Genomic DNA, 20,258 nt, shown 5'->3' with positions numbered 1-20,258 from the left:
GACCTAGGACTACAACTGGCTAAATTGGCTCTGATTGAGAGACCTGTGCCACTGATTGTTTGATTGGTTTCCATCTGCCTCGTTAGTATGTGTACAGTATTTCTAGCCTACATGTACAGTAGCTCCCATCTTGTTCTTTGTCTGTTCCATTTGCTGTAGCTGTGGAGGTGTGAGGTGGAGAAACTGGAGTATGAAAAGAAGGTATATCAGTAAGAACGTCATTTATTTCCCGGCATGGATGACAATTCAACTAACATGTCTCTCTCTTTGTTTCTAGCAACGAGAGGACATCTGAGTTACATTTCAATAAAAAGTTGTTACTTCACAAAATGCCTCCTGTTCAATGTTCATGCAAAAAATAGCTGTGTGATGGCCTCTCACAGCCCTGCCAGTAGGGTAATCCAAAGTGATGGGGTCCACGACATCAGGGGGTTGCATGGTGACCGGTGGGGCTCTCCTTCCTAATGCCAGCTATGTTGTGGAGTACAACACATGCCGACACAACTTTGGCAGGCTCTCTCTGGGGCCACCCTGAGCCCGCGCAGGCAGCTGAAGAGGGCTTTCAGAACCCCAAAAGCCATCTCTATCCTGACCCTCGTCTTGGTAAGGGCCACATTGAATGTGTTTTGTGGCTCTGGGTTAGGATAGGGTGTCATCAAGAAGGGCATGAACGCATACCCCCTGTCCCCAAGCAGCACTCCATTGAAAAGCCCTGAAGGTGAAGAGGAATATTGCCATGGTCAGTATCGCACATGCATTGTGGGAGATAACATGAGAAACACTATGTAGGCTACAGTTGCCATACCTTGCTCAAACTTGTGGCACAGTGTAGACTCCCTAAAGATCCGGGAGTCAGGCACTGACCCAGGCCACTTCGCATCAAGGCTGGTGATCATGCCGTTGTGGTCACGTCATCTGCAAAAGTGTGGTTCACAACATAAGACCATAGAATTAAAAGTGAATGTAGTTTGTGCATTTGACTGAATTACTGCTACATGTCTGCTGACTATTTATTATTGAATGAACACAGGGACTGCACTAGACTTGATGGTGTGTGGGGGGGGGGGGGGTATGATGGTTTCTTTTTTGATATGTGATGATGTATAGTTGTTCTGTGCTGCTCCTGTTGACACTAATTTGGTTGTACATGTGCTTTTCTCATAATGACATTGAATTGAATTTGGAAGGTGGGGGTGATATTTATTGATGTGAATATTTCCATATGTGCCATGAAGGAATTAACTTTCATCAGCTCCTGCAACAATCATATCAAGGAATGAGTAGGCCAAATATTGAAGTGTCTTTACCTGCACATTGATGCTATGAAATGACTTGCGCTTCACATAATCCCCCTCATTTTCTCCAAGGGTGGCGGAGATTGGGATATGTGTGCAGTCTATAGCACTGATCACTCTGGGGAAACCTATGCAAAGAGTGGGCAGCATTGGCTACAACAGTAAACGTCATATTGGTTTACAGTAGGCTATATCAAGTAGGTTCTTACCTGCCATTTCATAAAAGCCCTCTTTTATGGACTGCAAGGGCAAGTGGCCTGGGAAGGTGACAAACGCGTCAAGCAGCTATAAGGGCAACGACCACCTTGCGTATTGCGCGACAGACCGTGTTCTTACTCAGGTTTTCTGCATCGCCGACAGCATACATGTAGCTACCTGTAGCAAGAAACCGCAAAGCAATACATACAGTCTGTGGGACTGTAAGCGCATGACTTGACTGAGCTACATATGTGGCTCAAGCAGCTGACAGATATAAATTATCCATTCTGCCGAAAATCGGTATCTTTCATATAAATAGTCATCCGAAAACTCTAATGGGTTTTGTCGGTTCTTAAATACTCTCGCCTTCCTTAGAGACCCTCTAACTATTCGCGCACCGAGCTCCACGGGATCCTCTAAGAAAGGACAAGCCATTCTCCGCATGTATTGACTGGTTGATACCGGTGTTTTTATAGCGTCGAGCCGTAATCTGGAACTTAACCTGCCACCGAGCAGGTTAGCTCGCCAGCATAATGGAGATATAACGCGGTGAAAAGAGATCCACCTTCGTGATACGGATGAACCAGTCTTGAACCTGAAGTTATCGCGCCAACCCCGTAATCCAGCTTCGTAGTACAGGGCTCAGCTAATGACCAGCTAAGGTTTGTAGCTGGTTCTACCTGGATTTTCCAGAAGGGTTTGAGCGCCATCTAACCTGTATTGAGGTCATTGTGTCACACATTGGGCACAATTTGATATAAACCACCCAGCGGCCACAGGGAGCTGTGTGCACATTTTGAATGGGCACTGTGGCACCTAGTATCAAGTACCCCCAAATAGCAAACATGTAATTTAATGTAATTTATTGCTTTATAAATGTTCTAAGCTGTTAGACAAACATACTCCAGGAGCTTGCTCGACCGCCTTGTTGAGAGGGGTCAGGGAAGAATTTTTACAGCTCACTTATCTGGCCCCCGGGTGATTACTGTTTTTTTGCTTCCCTCTGGAATATGTAGGGGTGGGTCGTATACCCACCTCCCTAGTTCTCTGTAAAGCGCATTGTGTTGCCTCTGGGTATGAAATATAAATAAAAAAATAAATTATAAATTATATAAATAAAGTTTTGATTGATTGATTGATTGAAACAAATGGCTCAATCTAAGCGGAACCGACACGATGGCTGCAGATTTGGTCCGCGCCATCTTGGACTGCGAGACATCTTGGGGTGAATGCAAGGATTCGAGCTCATGCACCAACCACAACTCTACTTCTGAGAAGCTGGAGCTGTTACCAAGAACCTAGCCTGGCCCACCAGCACTGCCCTGCACTGTAGGTTGACACATGTGCCCATGTATTCAAGGGCTGCCAGCTGGCAGAATGGGAGTCGCTGCACACTCTAGCTCCGATGCAAAATATTTATTTAGGCTTCCGACTTTGTTTGTACTGCAAAACCAAGCCTGGTTAAACAGACAGCTTTTCCCTGCTAGATTAACAGTCTTATTTTATCTGTCCCCAACCTCACCCCTCTCTAGGGTACTGTAGACTAAGTTCCACTGATTGTCACACACCTGAGTGTGTGAAATTTGTTCTCCGCACTTGACCCATCCACTGGGGGAGCGGTGAGCAGCAGCGGTGCCGCGCTCGGGAATCATTTGGTGATGTAGCCCCCCAATTCCAACCCTTGATGCTGAGTGCCAAGCAGGGAGGCAATGGGTCCCATTTTTATAGTCTTTGGTATGACTCGGCCAGGGATCGAACCCACAACCTCACAGTCTCCGGGCGGACACTCTACCACTAGGCCACAGCGCTGGTATATAACAACCTCACCCCTCTCTAGCGTACTGTAGCTACTATTCCACCACAGTCTCTGGCATGTGTGGACATAAGGCTGCATCTCCTTTCTCTTCCTCTTCTGAGTGAACACTTGTTGACGTCCCCTCATGGATCTGAAAGGGATGAACAGGTATAAGAAAGTGTCAGATCACTCTAAATAGCCATTGCATGTGTGGGCACAAGTGGACAGCTGAGGGTGAAGTGTTATGAACTGTTGGGAAAAGCTGCCCTGACTGACCATCCGCCAACAAGGCATCGCAACGTTTATTAGGGGGCCAAGCACCAAAGGTTTGTTCGTTCTAATGACAAGACTGCCGCTACAGTGGTAAACCACATGGGGTCCCTCAAGGGAAATGTTAGGCCCTCTGTTAGAAACCTGGGTGTCTTCTTTGATCAAGCTATGCACTTGGACAAACATGTCAAATCCCTAACGCGTTCCTGTTTTTTCCACCTCAGAAATATTTCCAAACTCCGATCCATTGTATCACATACTGAATTAGAACTCTCTGTCCATGCATTTATTTCATCACGACTTGACTACTGTAATTCACTGTTTACCTGCCTCAACAAATCCTCTGTGGGACAACGTCAGCTAGTCCAAAATGCTGCTGCAAGACTACTCACTAGGTCAAAGAAGACATGCCACCTCACCCCCATCCTGGCCTCCTTGCACTGGCTCCCAGTTCACCTCCGGATCGTGTTCAAAGTCCTGGTGTTCACCCACCGAGCTCTTCACGGACTGACCTCGGCCTACATCTCAGAACTTTTACACCCTCACTCTCTGAGTCGGTCTCTGAGGTCATCCGACCAGGGTCTCCTGGCGGTGCCCCGGACCAGACTAAAAACCCAGGGTGACAGAGCATTTGAGGCGGTGGCGCCAAGACTCTGGAACGCTCTTCCCCAGGCCCTGAGAGAGCCATCCACTGAACTCATGTTCAAAAAACTTCTTAAGACACACATGTTCAAACAGGCCTTCGGCCATCTATAACGCCTTGCTGCTCGCAATGTTGTTGGTTTTTTTCTGTTCTGTGTCGTTTTAATTTTGTCTCGAGTTGTATTGCCATTTTAATTTATTACTGTAAAGCACTCTGTGCATCAGTGCTGTGAAGAACGCTATATAAATAAAGCTTACTTACTTACTTACTTACTTACTTACTTACTTACTTACTTACTTACTTACTTACTTACTTACTTACTACAATATAAAAGTAAATGAATTGCAGATGCATCCATACATACACTTGGTTCCCTCTGGTATTCAGGGCCTCAAAGATGAGCATCAGGATAAACTTGTAATACTTCCTGGGGTGGCACAAAGCAGGGAGTAGCATGTTACCAAACAGTCTCACTAGCAAACAGATACCAACACAAGGAGGCAACCGACACCAACCCAGAGAAGACAAACTCTGGATCCTCCCCAGCTCCCACTGAAACTGTCTTTCTCTCTCTTCCTCTACAAGCACCCTGTCTTTCTCCTCAAGCTCAAATTGCTGCTCTCTCCCTCTCTTTCCTCAGCTCTACCCACAGAGCCACTAGAGAAAATTGCTCTTTCAGCAATGCTATCAAATCACTCCTTGTCATAGGGGAGGCCTCCATTGCGCCACGCGCCTTAACCAACCCAGCTAGCCATGATGACCCAGTAAGGCTCGTGAACTGCCATTTAGTAAGCTGATGCAGAAACGCGCCCGCAGAAGCCAAGGAGGCCCTTCCTAGGGTAGGTCCGCTAACACCAGCCATAGCTGCTCCCCCTAGCATCCAAGCTAGCACAGTACTCTGCTGGTCTGATTCCAAAAAAATGACAGGGGGGGTCTTTATTTTGCCATACAGTGACACACGCATTACATAGTGAACGGCGACACGGCACACACACACACACATGCAACTTTCGGGGGCTGCCGGTGGAAACTGTTCCCTGTTTTTATCACATCCCAAGCCTACCTCTCCCAGGGGCAGCCAGGAGCAGTGGGCAGTCATTGTTCATGGCGCCCGGAGACCAAGTCCAAGTACTCAGTCCACGTCCTGGTCAGGCACCGGATGGTGATCAGTGGACAGCTCTGCCCCTCTCTTTACCCGAGTGTCCAAAACACATGGCCTCAGATCAGATGATACGATAACGAAATCGATCATCGACCTTCGGCCTAAGGTGTTCTGATGCCAGGTGTACTTGTGAGCATCCTTGTGTTCGAACATGGTGTTTGTTATGGACAAACCGTGACTAGCACAGAAGTCCAACAACAAAGATAATAAATCTAGTAATTATATTCCGTAAACTGAGGCATGTTTAAATTATTTTATTGTGAGCTCACAAGGTATGTCTGATCTCCAGAGCAGGGATATCAGAGTACAAATGTGTGGTCAGAAAACAATGAGTCTCATACTTCAGCCAAAATGACCTCATCTTAAGACCTCCTCCTCCTTATCTCTCTGGGCTAGTGGAAAGGGCTCTCCCCCTCCCCCAACTTAACATTCTTGAAGCTCACAGACCTGCTCCCACACACCACAAAACACTGATTCTTCTTCCAGGAACACAAGGTGATATTTCCCCCACGCTGCCCAGGGACATTCACAACAGCTCTTTGTCCTGTAACATCTGGGCCCCGACGCCTGGTTTTAGATAGATTGAATCCAGCTTCATCAATGAAAATGAACTCATGACGCAGTGAAGCTGCGCCAAATACCACCAATAGGCCGTTCACACCTCTCATATTGAAATGAATGGAAAGCACAAGAACAATGGCCCTGGATCAGGTCCAAATCCAGCCAGTTTGCTAATAACACCACCAGCTAACATTAACTAGCCAACTTCAGATATAAATCTAACCAGGTAGTTATGAATAGGCTACAGCAGGATCTTGACTATTCTAATGCTAGAAGGCCATAAACGCAAATGAAAACGGATCATGGATCCCTTTACCTGCCCCAAGTCCTCATTTTACCATACTTTGGAAAGTACCCTAACACACCCTATAGAACATCTCATCTATGGGCTGTAAGGATTGAGTCTGAGAGAAATAATAATAGGCACAAATCCTTATTAAATCCATTTTAATTCATTGCTTTTATCTCTAGCAAGATTGATTATGCTCTCCTAAAGCTATAATCAAAGTTTTGATGACTGAGGCCCAATTTAGGGACCCAAATAAGATTGAGTCCACCCAAGAAAAAACAAAACGAATAATTTCCTTTATTTGACTAACCAATCATAGTCTACATACCAGTGATTATACCAATATGAGGTCATCTTAAGATCAATCAAACATCAGCCAACAGAGAAGAACTCAGTTTCAGTTGCTGGCGATTTAGACTGTTGGCACTTATAGTTAGAATGAGGAGACCTTCAGGTTTTCAATAGCGCTGAAGTTGGAGAGCAGACACATTCACACTTGGGAACCATCTAGTCTACGTATTGTCTGGCTGAAGTGGTCGTCAGTAGTCTTGTGTTCACACCTCTCATATTCAAATGAATGGAACGAAGTAGCCCTGATCCAGGTCCAGGACTAAAGAACAAGAAGAGACTGCACCTTTTTATCTGTGGAAAACAAGGAGGAACATGGTCAGCACTGGACATTCAATATAAGACCTCACATAAATGAAGAGGTCACGCATAATGCATGTCAGAATAATAATGTCATAGTAATGTCAGAACTGTTCACTACCATTACTGTACTATATGCTATGGTTGGGTTATGTGTTCTTAACAATGTCCAGTAGGTGGCAACAGAGGTTCACCTAAGCACTACTACTTGTTAATCACCTAGGTAGATATAGCAGTGCAGTGTCAGTTAGTCAGGGATGGCCATGCCCTGTAATGCACTTCTCCAAAGTATATCAGTGAACGTCAGTAAATGGTTACGCCGCTGTCCGACCTTGATTATGTAATATAGTACAAGATATTACAATTACATATCCAGAAAACCGAAAGTTTCCGGTCTCAGGAGGCGGGCTCTAGACCGGGTCTGAACAGTGAAACGCGTCATTGTTCCCGGCTTTCAACGATTGGTTAAGAGCATTGAAAAGACTAGCAGTCACGACCAAAAGTGTATATAAACTGTGTTCGTAAGTTGTCTCTCTCTCTACCTTGGAAACTTTTCACAGTTGAACATTGTTTGTCACGCCTGTAAAGATTCCCCATTGCAAAGATTTTTTTTTATCCATCTGAAGAAAACAAGAGACAAGCTCTTTATTCTTTTTGAGTAAACAAACGTTTCCATCACAACCTACTCACTAGCCTTTCACTGTAGGCTACGACAATCCTCAATTCGGTAAGTTGTATGTTATTTTTTATTTGTGAAAGATTAGAGCGAAGCCGTTTGGGGCTTCGGTTTAGGAAGTGAACTTCGAATGAACAAGGGAGGGTTAGACGACTGTTTTTGAATTTGAGTCCAGGGGAGGGTTACTGTTCTTTTTAATTTGAGTCCAGGGAGGGTCATATAGCTACACATTTGAATCGAAAACAGAATAGTTTATTCATCTTTTCTGAATTCAGCAAGCTGTTTTGTATGACCATGTTGAGAGGGAAGCGCGTGAAGCGAACATACCGACATGCGGTCTGTTTTCAGTGTATTTCTCTGTTGCTGGTCGTTGCTGCGTGCGTTCACTTCTTTTATTCGCTGGTGACATTAAGTGGAGAACATGGCCGTATAACGTAATTCATAAGCAAATCTAGAGGCCACCACCTGTGCTGACTCAAAAAAAAATTGCTGATGTGACCGGTCTGATCTTGTACGCATGTGTTTCTGCATTGTGTATGAAATAGCTGGACCACTTCTTGCTGCTGAAGGCTGATTTATTCTGGATAGAATAAACACACACATAGTTATACATTTGCACTGAGGCTGGTCAGGCATCAGATGGACCGCCAGCAACTGAGGTTTACATGTTGCTATACAATTACTGTAATGAAGTCAAGGATGATACACTCTCAAAGTTATTTACTCTTTATTGCATTCTGCACTTCAGACCCCATTACTACGCATTCTGGTGGTTATCTCCTTGCTGAACGTTACTTCCGGTCCCCCTCTACATTAAGCCCCTCTCCTTATATCACCTGACTGCCTGACTGAATATAACATACAACATGAATCAGAACATTACAACATTCCTCCCCCCATAGTCTACAAAAATCCTTCTTTTATGTGCTGAACAAATTCACTTAAACCTAGTCTGATTCTACGAGGGATTATTCTGCCCCTGCTACCACTTAGTCCTTGAGATACGTGGGTGCCTGTCTTACTCTCACTGGGTAACAATTTCCCAAAACCCCAATGTCTGGAGGCCCCGGTGCCACTGCATCTGGTGCTGGATTCTCTAGTTCTGCTGGCGGCACCAGTATGCCTGGATCCTCTGCTTCTTGTGGCGGTGCCCATACTACCTCGTGTGCCTGATTTTCTAGTTCTTGCTCTGCTGTGTCCACAGGAACACTCTCCTCTTAGAGACAGGGGTCAGCCAGGTTGTGATCATAACATGGCCGTATCTGATCCTGATGTCGTCTCACCAGTTTCCCATCCAGTGTTTTCACTCTCCAAGAGACTGGACCGGTCCTCTCTATAAGTTGCCGGAATCCACTTCTGGCCTGACTGCACTGACCAGACTAGGCCCATTATCACTGACAATCACTGCAGGGGTGGCAAAAATGCTTCTCAGTCTCTCGATAGTCATGGATGAAGTAATAGACGACATTGGGTGAGCCTCGATCCATTTTGAATAGGCATCTACGACGATGAGGAGCATCTTCCCCAATACAGGCCCACAGAAGTCCAGAGGCAGCCTCATCCATGGTTGGTCTGGCCACTCCCACGGGTGTAGCGGTGCTGTTGCAGGGGTGGCTTGGTAGGACTGACATGCATGACATTCCCGCACAGCGGACTCTAAATCCGCGTCCATGTTTGTCCACCATACGTAGCTGCGGGCCAAAGACTTCATTGGTGAGACCCCCGGACCCCCGGATGAGCTTCATGAAGCTCCTCAATCATGATTCGTCTTCCTTGAGGTGGGATTATCACTCTACTTCCCCACAGTATGCACCCTTCAGTTTTTATTCACAGTAGGATACAGTACATGTTTACTATGACAGATTTAAGTACAGTACTGTAATGAAAATCCCACCAGTAACCAGATAGCAGGCTAAAAAAAAAAAAGAAAGTTTTTTTAAGCCTGTCCGGTAGACCGGGAGGTTGGGATCTCTGAAGTTTGGATTATTGGTGTCCTACTGTAGTTAAGCATGCCCAAGAAGTACTTCAACTGTGTCTGGTCAGTTGGCTGTGGAGCGCTTGCAATGGCCTGTACCTTGTGTTGACTTTCGTTGTCTTTTATCATTGTCCTTATTAAGCTCTGCGTTGTGTTTTGATTACAATAAAAGATGGCCCCCAATCTCACACAATACCACACAGTCCAGTGTCTCCTTGTTCTGATGTATTCCAAATGAATCTCTCCAACACAGGATTTGAGCGACATCAAAAGCTGTTTATTCCAGAAGGGTTAACATACAAAAGACGATGGCATAAAGTCTAATGTACACTTGACCTCTCTGTATGCTGTCTGAACTCAAATTAAAGCATTGGTCTCGTTGCAACGTTCTTATGGTTCGGGTGTCCCCCCCCTCGTCTCTTCTCCGATAAGACTGTCTTTCTCGTCTCTTCTGTGGCCTTGTTTGGTCAAGATAAGCTACGCCGCCTCGGCGCTAACCACAACAATTGCTGTTTAGCACAGAATGTACCAGCCCTTAGAATGTCATCTTTATCTCATAAGTCTATGGAAGAGGAACACCGTTTTCTTACAGAACACACCAGCTACAGCCATACCCAGAGGTCGATCATAATAATTTTGAAATAGCTAACAGGATCAGATTAAATCAATATTTCTTTGAAAATCAGCCAGATTCAACACTTATCTGCTGCGGAATGAATTCCTTTTTCGTTGATCCTGTATCCCAGGTACACCACCTCTGGTGCCATGAAGACACATTTCTCTCTCCTGGGGCTGATGACACCCCATAGGGTAGCCTGGTGTACTGGTATAAACCGCGGTGGGTGTTAATTGTTGTGAACTTCTTAGATTCTTCATCCCGTGGGAGTTGCTGGTATGCCTGAGACATGTCTAGTTTGGTGAATTTCTGTCCCCCCCCAGTACTGCCAACAAGTCCTCAGTTTTTGGAATTGGGTAGTTATCTATCTTAGACACTGGATTCACGGTAACTTTATAGTCCCCACATATTGTAGTTGTTTTGTCTGGTTTAAGTATAGAAACTATGGGAGCGGCCCACTCGGAAACTCACAGGCTCTATGATGCCTTCCTTCTCTAATCTAACCAACTCTGTCTCAACTTTGTCCTTGAGGGCATATGGCAGAGGCCTGGCTTTGAAATACCTTGGCTTGGCCTCGGGGTCAACAGAGATCTTTGCTGTAGCTCCCACTAAACTGCCCAGCTCACCTTAAACACCTCTCCGTGTTGTGAGAGTAGTTCACTCAACTCCTGCTGCTGACCTGTATGTAGTCTGAAAATGGCCCTCCAGTCTAGCCTAATGGCCTCTAGCCAATTTATCCCCAAGAGATTTGGCCCCTCCCCTCTTACCACTATCAATGGCAACTGTCTGGTCTGCCCCTTGTAACTGACTTGTGTGTACATCTTGCCTAGCACCCCTACACTATCTCTGGTGTACATATACAGCTTTGTTCTTGTATGGTGGAGTTTCCCCCCTCCCATCTTCCTGTATGTTTCTCATTCACTATAGTCAGGCTTGCCCCAGTGTCTACTTCAAACTCAATGTTGCATCCATTCACTGCCATCTGCTCTCTGTATGGTTCTACTCTTTTTTCATCATCGATATTGTACATCATGTGGGCATACTCCTCTTCCTCTTCTTCCAGTCTGTGGCGCGCTATGGCGTCTACCATACGGACTTGTGGTCACGATTGATCAGATAGCTGGTTGGCTTGGTTCCACGATTGAAAATCTTCAATCAGTATCCCTGCACACCGCACTGATCACTATACACACTGTACATACAAACTTTAAAGTTACCATTTAAATACATTTGTAAATATTACACTTACTTATTCATTCAATTCAACCATAACATTTCTGTGACCCTTTGGGATGTTTGCTTTGGCATTGTAAATGTGTGTTTCCCATGCCAATAAAGCCCTTTGAATTGAAGTAAAATATAGAAGACATACAGATAGTAAGCCATTCATACTTGGATGGATGGATGGATAGATGGATAGGGATTTGTGTTAGTGAAAATGTGCTTTACTGAGATGGGAAGCACAGGGTGTAATCTTACCAGTCTCAATGCTCTCCTGTGAAATGTATCGCAATCCCAATATTTGTACATGTTTGGCATGGCTTGGACTTGAGCATTCCCCTGGCACTTGTTGTCACTGCTCCCACGGAGGACTATGTGCAAGTCATGCCAGATGCCTACAAATAGATGGACTTTGCGCGTGTAAACTGTAGAATAATTAGGCATTACAATAAGGTGAAGAAATATGAACACATGCTCATTTCTCAGATTTCCAGAATCTATTTGGCTGCGCTCACGCTATATTGTTAGAAGTAGGCCTAGGCTATATTGTTAGAAGTAGGCCTAGGCTATATTTATAGAAGTAGGCCTAGGCTATATTGATAGAAGTAGGCCTAGGCTATATTGATAGAAGTAGGCCTAGGCTATATTGATAGAAGTAGGCCTAATCTATATTGTTAGAAGTAGGCCTAATCTATATTGTTAGAACTAGGCCTAGGCTATATTGATAGAAGTAGGCCTAGGCTATATTGATAGAAGTAGGCCTAATCTATATTGTTAGAAGTAGGCCTAATCTATATTGTTAGAAGTAGGCCTAATCTATATTGTTAGAAGTAGGCCTAGGCTATATTGTTAGAAGTAGGCCTAGGCTATATTGTTAGAAGTAGGCCTAGGCTATATTGATAGAAGTAGGTCTAATCTATATTGATAGAAGTAGGCCTAATCTATATTGTTAGAAGTAGGCCTAGGCTATATTGATAGAAGTAGGCCTAATCTATATTGATAGAAGAAGGCCTAATCTATATTGTTAGAAGTAGGCCTAGGCTATATTGTTAGAAGTAGGTCTAGACTATATTGTTAGAAGTAGGCCTAATCTATATTGTTAGAAGTAGGCCTAGGCTATATTGATAGAAGTAGGCCTAATATAGATTTTTAGAAGTAGGCCTAATCTATATTGATAGAAGTAGGCCTAATCTATATTGTTAGAAGTAGGTTGGGACTGACTGCCCCCCTGATCAAAAAGTCAAACTGCGCATATGAACATCATGTCACTAGAGAGACAGAAACAGCAGGATCCAGAGATGGTAAGGGACTGTGATAGAAGTTAACAGAAGGAAGTTCATAGAGAAGCAACTAGAAATGAATCCAGAGGCCTATAAACAATAAGATGCAAATAAAAAGGCTATGTTAAGGGAAAGACTTCATGAACAATTAAACAGGACAACAATAGGCAGGCTTTTTAGAGATCGTGTAATCTTTGATGATCTTTGCATGTGTAAACTGTAGAATAATTAGGCATTACAATCAGGTGAAGAAATATGAACACATGCTCATTTATCATATTTCCAAAATCTATTCTGCTGCTCTCACTCAAAATAAACCATCTCTCCAGTCTTGAAAGTTTCCCTCCCTCCCTTCCTCCCTCCATACAGTCAGTCCCTACATCTCACCCACTTTTTCTCCCTCCCTCTCTTCCTTCATCCTTCCTTCCTCCTGTCTCTCCCTCCCTCACCTGTTTGTTCTTATGAAACCACCCCCTCTCTCCCCCAGGTATGTGAACTGTGCCCGTACTGAGGAAGAGCAGAACCTGGTAGCGTTTCAGTACCGTGGAGGGATCCTGTTTCGCGGCTGCTGGCTGTCGGGAAGGAGCTGCTGGTCTGGTACGGACAGGAGTACAGATACAAGAGCATCTCCTTCAACTACGTCTGGGAAGAAAAGAGCACCGCTAGAGGTATCTGTCCTCAACTCTTCTTCCCTCTGTCTTCTCCATCTCTCTCTCATCCACCTCTTTCCTTAAAGCTGAAAGAACAAGAGGTCTGCTGGTCATAATAATAACTGCTGTCCAAGTAGCTCTCCTCTACCGTCCTTCCTCTCCTCTGTCTTTTTCCCATGGTGCCAGCCAGCAGGCAAGACATGGGCATACAGCGTGAAATTCAGGACACTCATGGATGCAACGATACAGAGGGCACTATGTCATGAACTGCAATGGTGCCTGTGCAAATTGCTGTTGTGAGGCACGCAAATTGCCAATATTAGGCAGGCACACTTGCTCAGAACAAAATGGAATGCTGTTAGTTGCCATGGAACATGGTAGCTTGACTTATCTTTAGGAGTGCTAGCTTACTCTAGCTATCTAAGGTAGCTATTGCCGTGGGCTTCAATGTATCCATGCTTGTTTTCTCTCCTTTCTCCTCTTTTCTTTATCTCACTCCTGTCTCTCCTCTGTCGCTCTCCTTCACTCGAGCTCAGCCAGAGGAACCTCTTACATATATTTCTCTCTCCTGTCCTCAATCTGAAGTTGTGGTGTCGTCGTGTTTCGCCCCCCACTAGTTACATACGTATAAACACTCTTTACTATACAGTATTTGCACTTGTAATACAGGTGTGAGAATCCTTTTTAAAGTTTGTCTCTTTCTCTTTCACTCTCCCAGGAGTGATGTCAGACTTGTCCCAGACTCGGGTGTTCTCCTGCTCTGTGTGCCCATTCACCTACACCTCCCAGATCTACCTCAACAAGCACCTCAAGAGGAGCCATGACAACCTCTACGTCTCTCTCTCTCGTCTCTCGAGCCGACAGATCAGACCAGAGATTCTCTCCTTCTCCTCCTCGCAATCACTCCCTATCACCACCTCCAACACCCCCCTCACCCCAGCTCCCGCCCAGAGACAGAGAGACACAGACAAGCCAAGACCGTACCACTGTGAACAGTGTGGAAAGAAATTTACTGCGTCAGGAAATTTAAAGAGACACCAGCGTGTTCATACAGGAGAGAAGCCATACCACTGTGACCTGTGTGGGAAGAACTTCACTAAGTCAGAACATTTAAAGAAACACCAGCGTGTTCATACAGGAGAGAAGCCATACCACTGTGACCAGTGTGGAAAGAAATTTACTGCGTCAGGAAATTTAAAGAGACACCAGCGTGTTCATACAGGAGAGAAGCCATACCACTGTGACCTGTGTGGGAAGAACTTCACTAAGTCAGAACATTTAAAGCAACACCAGCGTGTTCATACAGGAGAGAAGCCATACCACTGTGACCAGTGTGGGAAGAACTTCACTGACTCAGGACAGTTAAAGATACACAAGCGTGTTCATACAGGAGAAAAGCCATACTACTGTGACCAGTGTGAAAACAACTTCACTACGTCAGGAAATTTAAAGAAACACCAGCGTGTTCATACAGGAGAGAAGCCATACCACTGTGACCAGTGTGGAAAGAACTTTACTGCGTTAGGAAATTTAATGACACACCAGCGTGTTCATACAGGAGAGAAGCCATACCACTGTGACCAGTGTGGAAAGAACTTCACTCAGTCAACAAGCTTAAAGACACACCAGCGTGTTCATACAGGAGAGAAGCCATACCACTGTGACCAGTGTGGAAAGAACTTCACTGCGTCAGGAGATTTAAAGACACATCAGCGTGTTCATACAGGAGAGAAGCCATACCACTGTGAACAGTGTGGGAAGAACTTCACTAAGTCAGATAATTTAAAGAAACACCAGTGTGTTCATACAGGAGAGAAGCCATACCACTGTGACCAATGTGGGAAGAACTTCACTTTGTCAGGAGAGTTAAAGAAACACCAACGTGTTCATACAGGAGAGAAGCCATAGCCTTAGGCCTGGATTACACTACTGCGTTTTTCTGAGTTTTCGCCTGCCTTTGCGCCTAGCAATTACAATACCGAGGCCAAAATGAGGCTCGAACCCAGAGGCAGATCGATACATCCGGGGACACGTTTTGGTGCTTGAAATCCGGAGATGCGTTCTAGTGTAATAGGCAGATCTGGAGGCCTTTGGAAAAAAACTATAGGAAAAGGGCTACACTGTAGCGCTGTATTCACTTCACCTTATAACAATCAAACAGATGATTCACGAGTTTGAGCTACATAGTGTCTTACTGTATACTATAGTTAATCAGACAAGCAGATAATATCGTATGAGGAATTTCACTGTGTTCCCCCCAAAAAGTAGACACTTCAAATCATAACCTACATAAGAATAGGCATCTGAAATGATAATATTCTCCCGTTCAAAGAAAAGTAACTAGCAAAAAGTTTAAACATTTTTATTGAGCTATAGCTATATAAGATATATATTGCGATATGCTGCTATATGTGTGGGTAGACTCCCCAGCTCAGCCTTTTGTGTTTATTTTTCAATAATATCTCTATTCAATACTCAAATACAGTCCAAATGTTCTGATATATTGTTCCTACAATCAGTTTGTTTTAAGTCCTTCATCCATTCCTTCACGATATCTCCCATATTATGATGAGACTTGAATATTTCAAGATGTATTGAATTTGTTCTAAAGCAGTCCTGACGCAGAAGTTTGTGCTTGTGAATAAATATTAGGATGTGACCTTTTTTTACGAATATGCCAACTGTCTGTCCCGCATGGTGTCGTTCTAAAACATCACCATCAAGAGATGAATAAGCCTACTATTTTAAACCGCACCACAGATATGGGCAAACATGATTGAGGTTACCTATTAGCCAGTAAAAGGAGATGTTTGCTTTTGCAAAAGAACCCCGCAAATATTTTATACAGTTTAATCTGGAATAATATTCTGAAGTCAGATCTATAATCACTCTACAAGCAATCGGTTTATTCAGGTGTGAGCCAATGATCAAAATAGGAATTGGATATGGAGTTTGGATTACTGGAGAAAATGAAAAGAGGAACTTGAGGAAGATCCTTGGTGAACTGAATAATATGGCAGGCCTTATCCTATAGGCCTATGGAATGCTGTGCTCAAGGATGACGTTGGGTGAATGGATGGACTTAATTTCGTCCTCTTGGTCAAAGTCGATTGCTTTAAAAACATGAAAGAATAAAACAAAAAATACTGCAACACCAAGTAGATGAAATGGTGATTGCAAAGGGACTGTTTAAATAAATTCCAATATACCTGGTTGAGTTCATGGCTTACAACTGTATCTCTTTGGAAGATTGGATCTAGATTGGAATAAGTAGCCTAACCTTTTGGATTTGAGATTATTTTAAAAGCAGTGGATGCGCACCAGACATGGAACACAAACTGGGATGGAAATGTATTTGTTGTGACTGTTGGCGTTGGTTGGATGGCTGGACAGCTGCATTTTAAACTCTTACCCTAACTTTTCAGAATGTTTTTTTTTCATTAACCTTTTTAATAAACATTGTCTAACCTGAGAGAGTGTGTTCATTTGTGTGCCTGCCTCAGTATCCAAACCTGGACTGACCCCCCCTCAGTATCCAACCCTGGACTGACCCCCCCCCCCCCCCCCCAATATCCAACCCTGGACTGACCCCACCTCAGTATCCAACCCTGGACTAACCCCCCCCCCCTCAGGATCCAACCCTGGACTGACCCCCCCTCAGTATCCAACCCTGGACTGACCCCCCTCAGGATCCAACCCTGGACTGACCCCCCTCAGGACCCAACCCTGGACTGACCCCCCCTCAGTATCCAACCCTGGACTGACCCCCCTTCAGTGTCTCTGCATGCCTCTTCCATTGCTCCCAGGGAGAGTCATGCGGGTATATGGTTGGTGTTCATAAACCTTCCAACGCCAAAATGAAAATAATTCCTCAATGGGACTGAGGAATGGGGAGTAAGGGGGTAACGGTGTAACGGTGTATCCACCTGTGAAGTTATGTATGGTGGTTGGTGATCCAGTCCCAGACCAGAGCAGCCCGGTGGAAACTAACATTACCCCACATGACAACAAACCTGGGCTGCTCTGCTCCATCCTGTACAACTGCATTATATAGAGCACCAGATATGTCATTGTGAGTGGAGTGCACTTCTAAAGCATAGAGCGCTTTACAATATCTTCTCTCATTCACTCACCAATGGTGGCCAGCTGGTGTTAGCCAGCTCTTTGGGATAAATTAGTGTCTTACTCAAGAACACGTCAACGAAGCAGAGGAGATAGCTGGAATTGAACTGGAGGCTCCCAGACGGCTACTCTACCTCCTGAGCTGCTGCCGCCCCCTCAAAACGTGATCATGTATGCAGTACTGGATGGACCTAGGGTGGCATGGTGATGGAGAACTCCTTGCAGATGTAGGAACCTCTTGAAAATGTTTTCAGCCCTCAAAGGCCATATCTAGGTTTTTGCAGAGTAATAATTATGTTTGTAATTATATTCCGTAAACTAAGGTATGTTTAAATGATTTTATTGTGAGCTCACAAGGTATGTCTGATCTCCAGAGCAGGGATATCAGAGTACAAATGTGTGGTCAGACAGTCTCTCATTTTTTTTGCCAAAATGACCTCATTTTAAGACCTCCTCCTCCTTATCTCTCTGGGCTAGTGGAAAGGGCTCTCCCCCTCCCCCAACTAAACATTCTGAAGCTCACAGACCAGCTCCCACACACCACAAAACACTATTTCTTCTTCCAGGAACACAAGGTGATATTTCCCAGGAACATTCACAACATCTCTTTTTCCTTTAACATCTGGGCCCCGACGCCTGGTTTTAGATAGATTGAATCCAGCTTCATCAATGAAAATGAACTCATGACGCAGTGCAGCTGAGCCAAATACCACCAATAGGCCGTTCACACCTCTCATATTGAAATTAATGGAATGCACAAGAACAAGAGCCCTGGATCAGGTCCAAATCCAGCCAGCTTGCTAATAACACCAGCTAACATTAACTAGCCAACTTCAGATAGAAATCTAACCAGGTAGATATGAATAGGCTATTGCAGGATCTTGACTAGTCGTAACGTTAGAAGACCATGAACGCAAATGAAAGCGCAAGTGCTCATTTTACCATACTTTGGAAAATAAGTACCCTAACCCTATAGAACATGTAATCTATGGGCTGCAGCTATTGAGTCTGAGAGAAATAATAATAGGCACAAATCCTTATTAAATCCATTTTAATTCATTGCTTTTATCTCTAGCAAGATTGATTATGCTCTCCTAAAGCTATAATCAAAGTTTTGATGACTGAGGCCCAATTTAGGGACCCAAATAAGATTTGAGTCCACCCAAGAAAAAACAAAACGAATAATTCCCTTTATTTGACAAACCAATCATAGTCTACATACCAGTGATTATACCAATATGAGGTAATTTTAAGATCAATCAAACATTCAGTTCCGAGTGTCGATCGACCGCAGGAGCCTCGGAGTGACGGGGCAACCAGTCGCCCTGAGGTAGCAGAGCGTAGTGGTCGGGAGGGGATGTAGGGTTTGAGCATGGCCTGGAGGTAGGAGGGGGCTGTTCCTTTCATTGCCCTGTAGGTTAGCGCCAGAGTTTTAAACTGGATGCGAGCCACTACAGGGAGCCAGTGTAGGGAACGGAGGAGGGAAGTTGTGTGGGAGAATTTGGGGTGGTTGAACACCAGGCGAGCAGCAGCTTTCTGGACAAGTTCCAGAGGTTTAATGGCTGATGCCGGTGCCCCCGCGAGGAGGGAGTTGCAGTAGTCCAGGCGGGAGATGACCAGGGCCTGGATGAGTACCTGCGCCGTTTCATTAGTGAGGAAAGGGCGAATCCTCCTGATGTTGTAGAGCATGAATCTGCAGGAACGTGTGACGGATGTGACATGTGAGGAAAATGACAGTTGGTCATCCAGGGTCACACCCAGATTCCTCGCAGTCCGAGTCGGGGTCACCACTGTGTCTTCAATGGTGATGGCCAGGTCCCGGTGCGGACAGCCCTTCCCCGGGAGGAACAGCAGCTCAGTCTTGTCCAGATTGAGCTTGAGGTGATGTGTCGTCATCCACTCCGAAATGTCAGCCAAGCACCCAGCTATGCGTGTCTCCACTTCTGTATCAGAAGGGGGAAATGACAGAACCAGTTGGGTGTCATCGGCATAGCAGTGATAGGAGAAGCCATGCGAGCGAATGACAGAGCCCAGAGATGTAGTGTAGAGGGAAAACAGGAGAGGACCCAGGACAGACCCTTGTGGAACCCCCGTAGTCAGACTACGCGGTTCCGACGTCGACCTTCTCCATGTCACCTGGTAGGAGCGGCCCGTCAGGTAGGATGCAAACAGGGAGTGTGCAGAGCCATCGATGCCTTTCTCCTCGAGGGTGGAGAGGAGGATCTGGTGGTCTACCGTATCAAATGCTGCTGACAGGTCTAGGAGTATCAGGACAGAGGAGAGAGAGTTCGCTCTAGCGGCATGGAGTGACTCTGTTACTGCAAGGAGGGCGGTCTCTGTCGAGTGGCCAGCCTTGAACCCGGATTGGTGGGGATCTAGGAGGTCGTTCTGGTGGAGGTACGAAGACAGTTGGTTAAAGATAGCACGTTCAAGTGTTTTGGATAGAAAGGATAGAAGGGAAATCGTCTGTAGTTTTTGACATCAGAGGGGTCGAGAGATGGTTTCTTTAGGAGGGGGGTGACTCTGGCAGTCTTGAAAGCAGAGGGAAAACATCCTGATACAAGAGATGCATTGATGAGGTGGGTTAGGAAGGGAAGGAGTTCGGGTGCAACAGACTGAAGGAGAGTCGAGGGAACAGGGTCTAGGGAGCACGTGGTGGGGCGGTTAGATGTTACAAGGTTGAGGGCCTCGTTGGGGGAGAGGGGAGAAAAGTGGGATAAGGTGGGGCGTGGAGAGGAGGGGGGGAGCAGGGAGTGGAGAGAGGGTGGGGATGGGGGGGTGAGTTTCGTGCATGGAGCGTTGACCGGGGGAGGGGGGAAAGAGGATCTGATATCGTTAACTTTCTTGTCAAAGAAGT

At 45.2% G+C, this 20,258-nt stretch overlaps 1 protein-coding gene across 1 annotated transcript; it reads left to right on the top strand.

Annotated features, from left to right (window-relative positions):
• Positions 1-14,002: 14,002 nt before the first annotated feature.
• Positions 14,003-16,684, top strand: LOC311316284 (uncharacterized protein; the record flags this gene model as incomplete). The annotated part of the gene is made up of 1 exon (XM_084447125.1): positions 14,003-16,684. One exon carries the CDS (start codon positions 14,003-14,005, stop codon positions 15,185-15,187), a length of 1,185 nt encoding a protein of 394 aa, XP_084303251.1. The 3' UTR covers positions 15,188-16,684.
• Between the last annotated feature and the right edge of the window lie 3,574 nt (positions 16,685-20,258).

Source organism: Borostomias antarcticus, assembly GCF_949987555.1.
Source record: "Borostomias antarcticus genome assembly, chromosome: 1".
Lineage (NCBI taxonomy): Eukaryota > Metazoa > Chordata > Actinopteri > Stomiiformes > Stomiidae > Borostomias > Borostomias antarcticus.
This window is presented reverse-complemented; position numbering and strand designations above follow the sequence as displayed.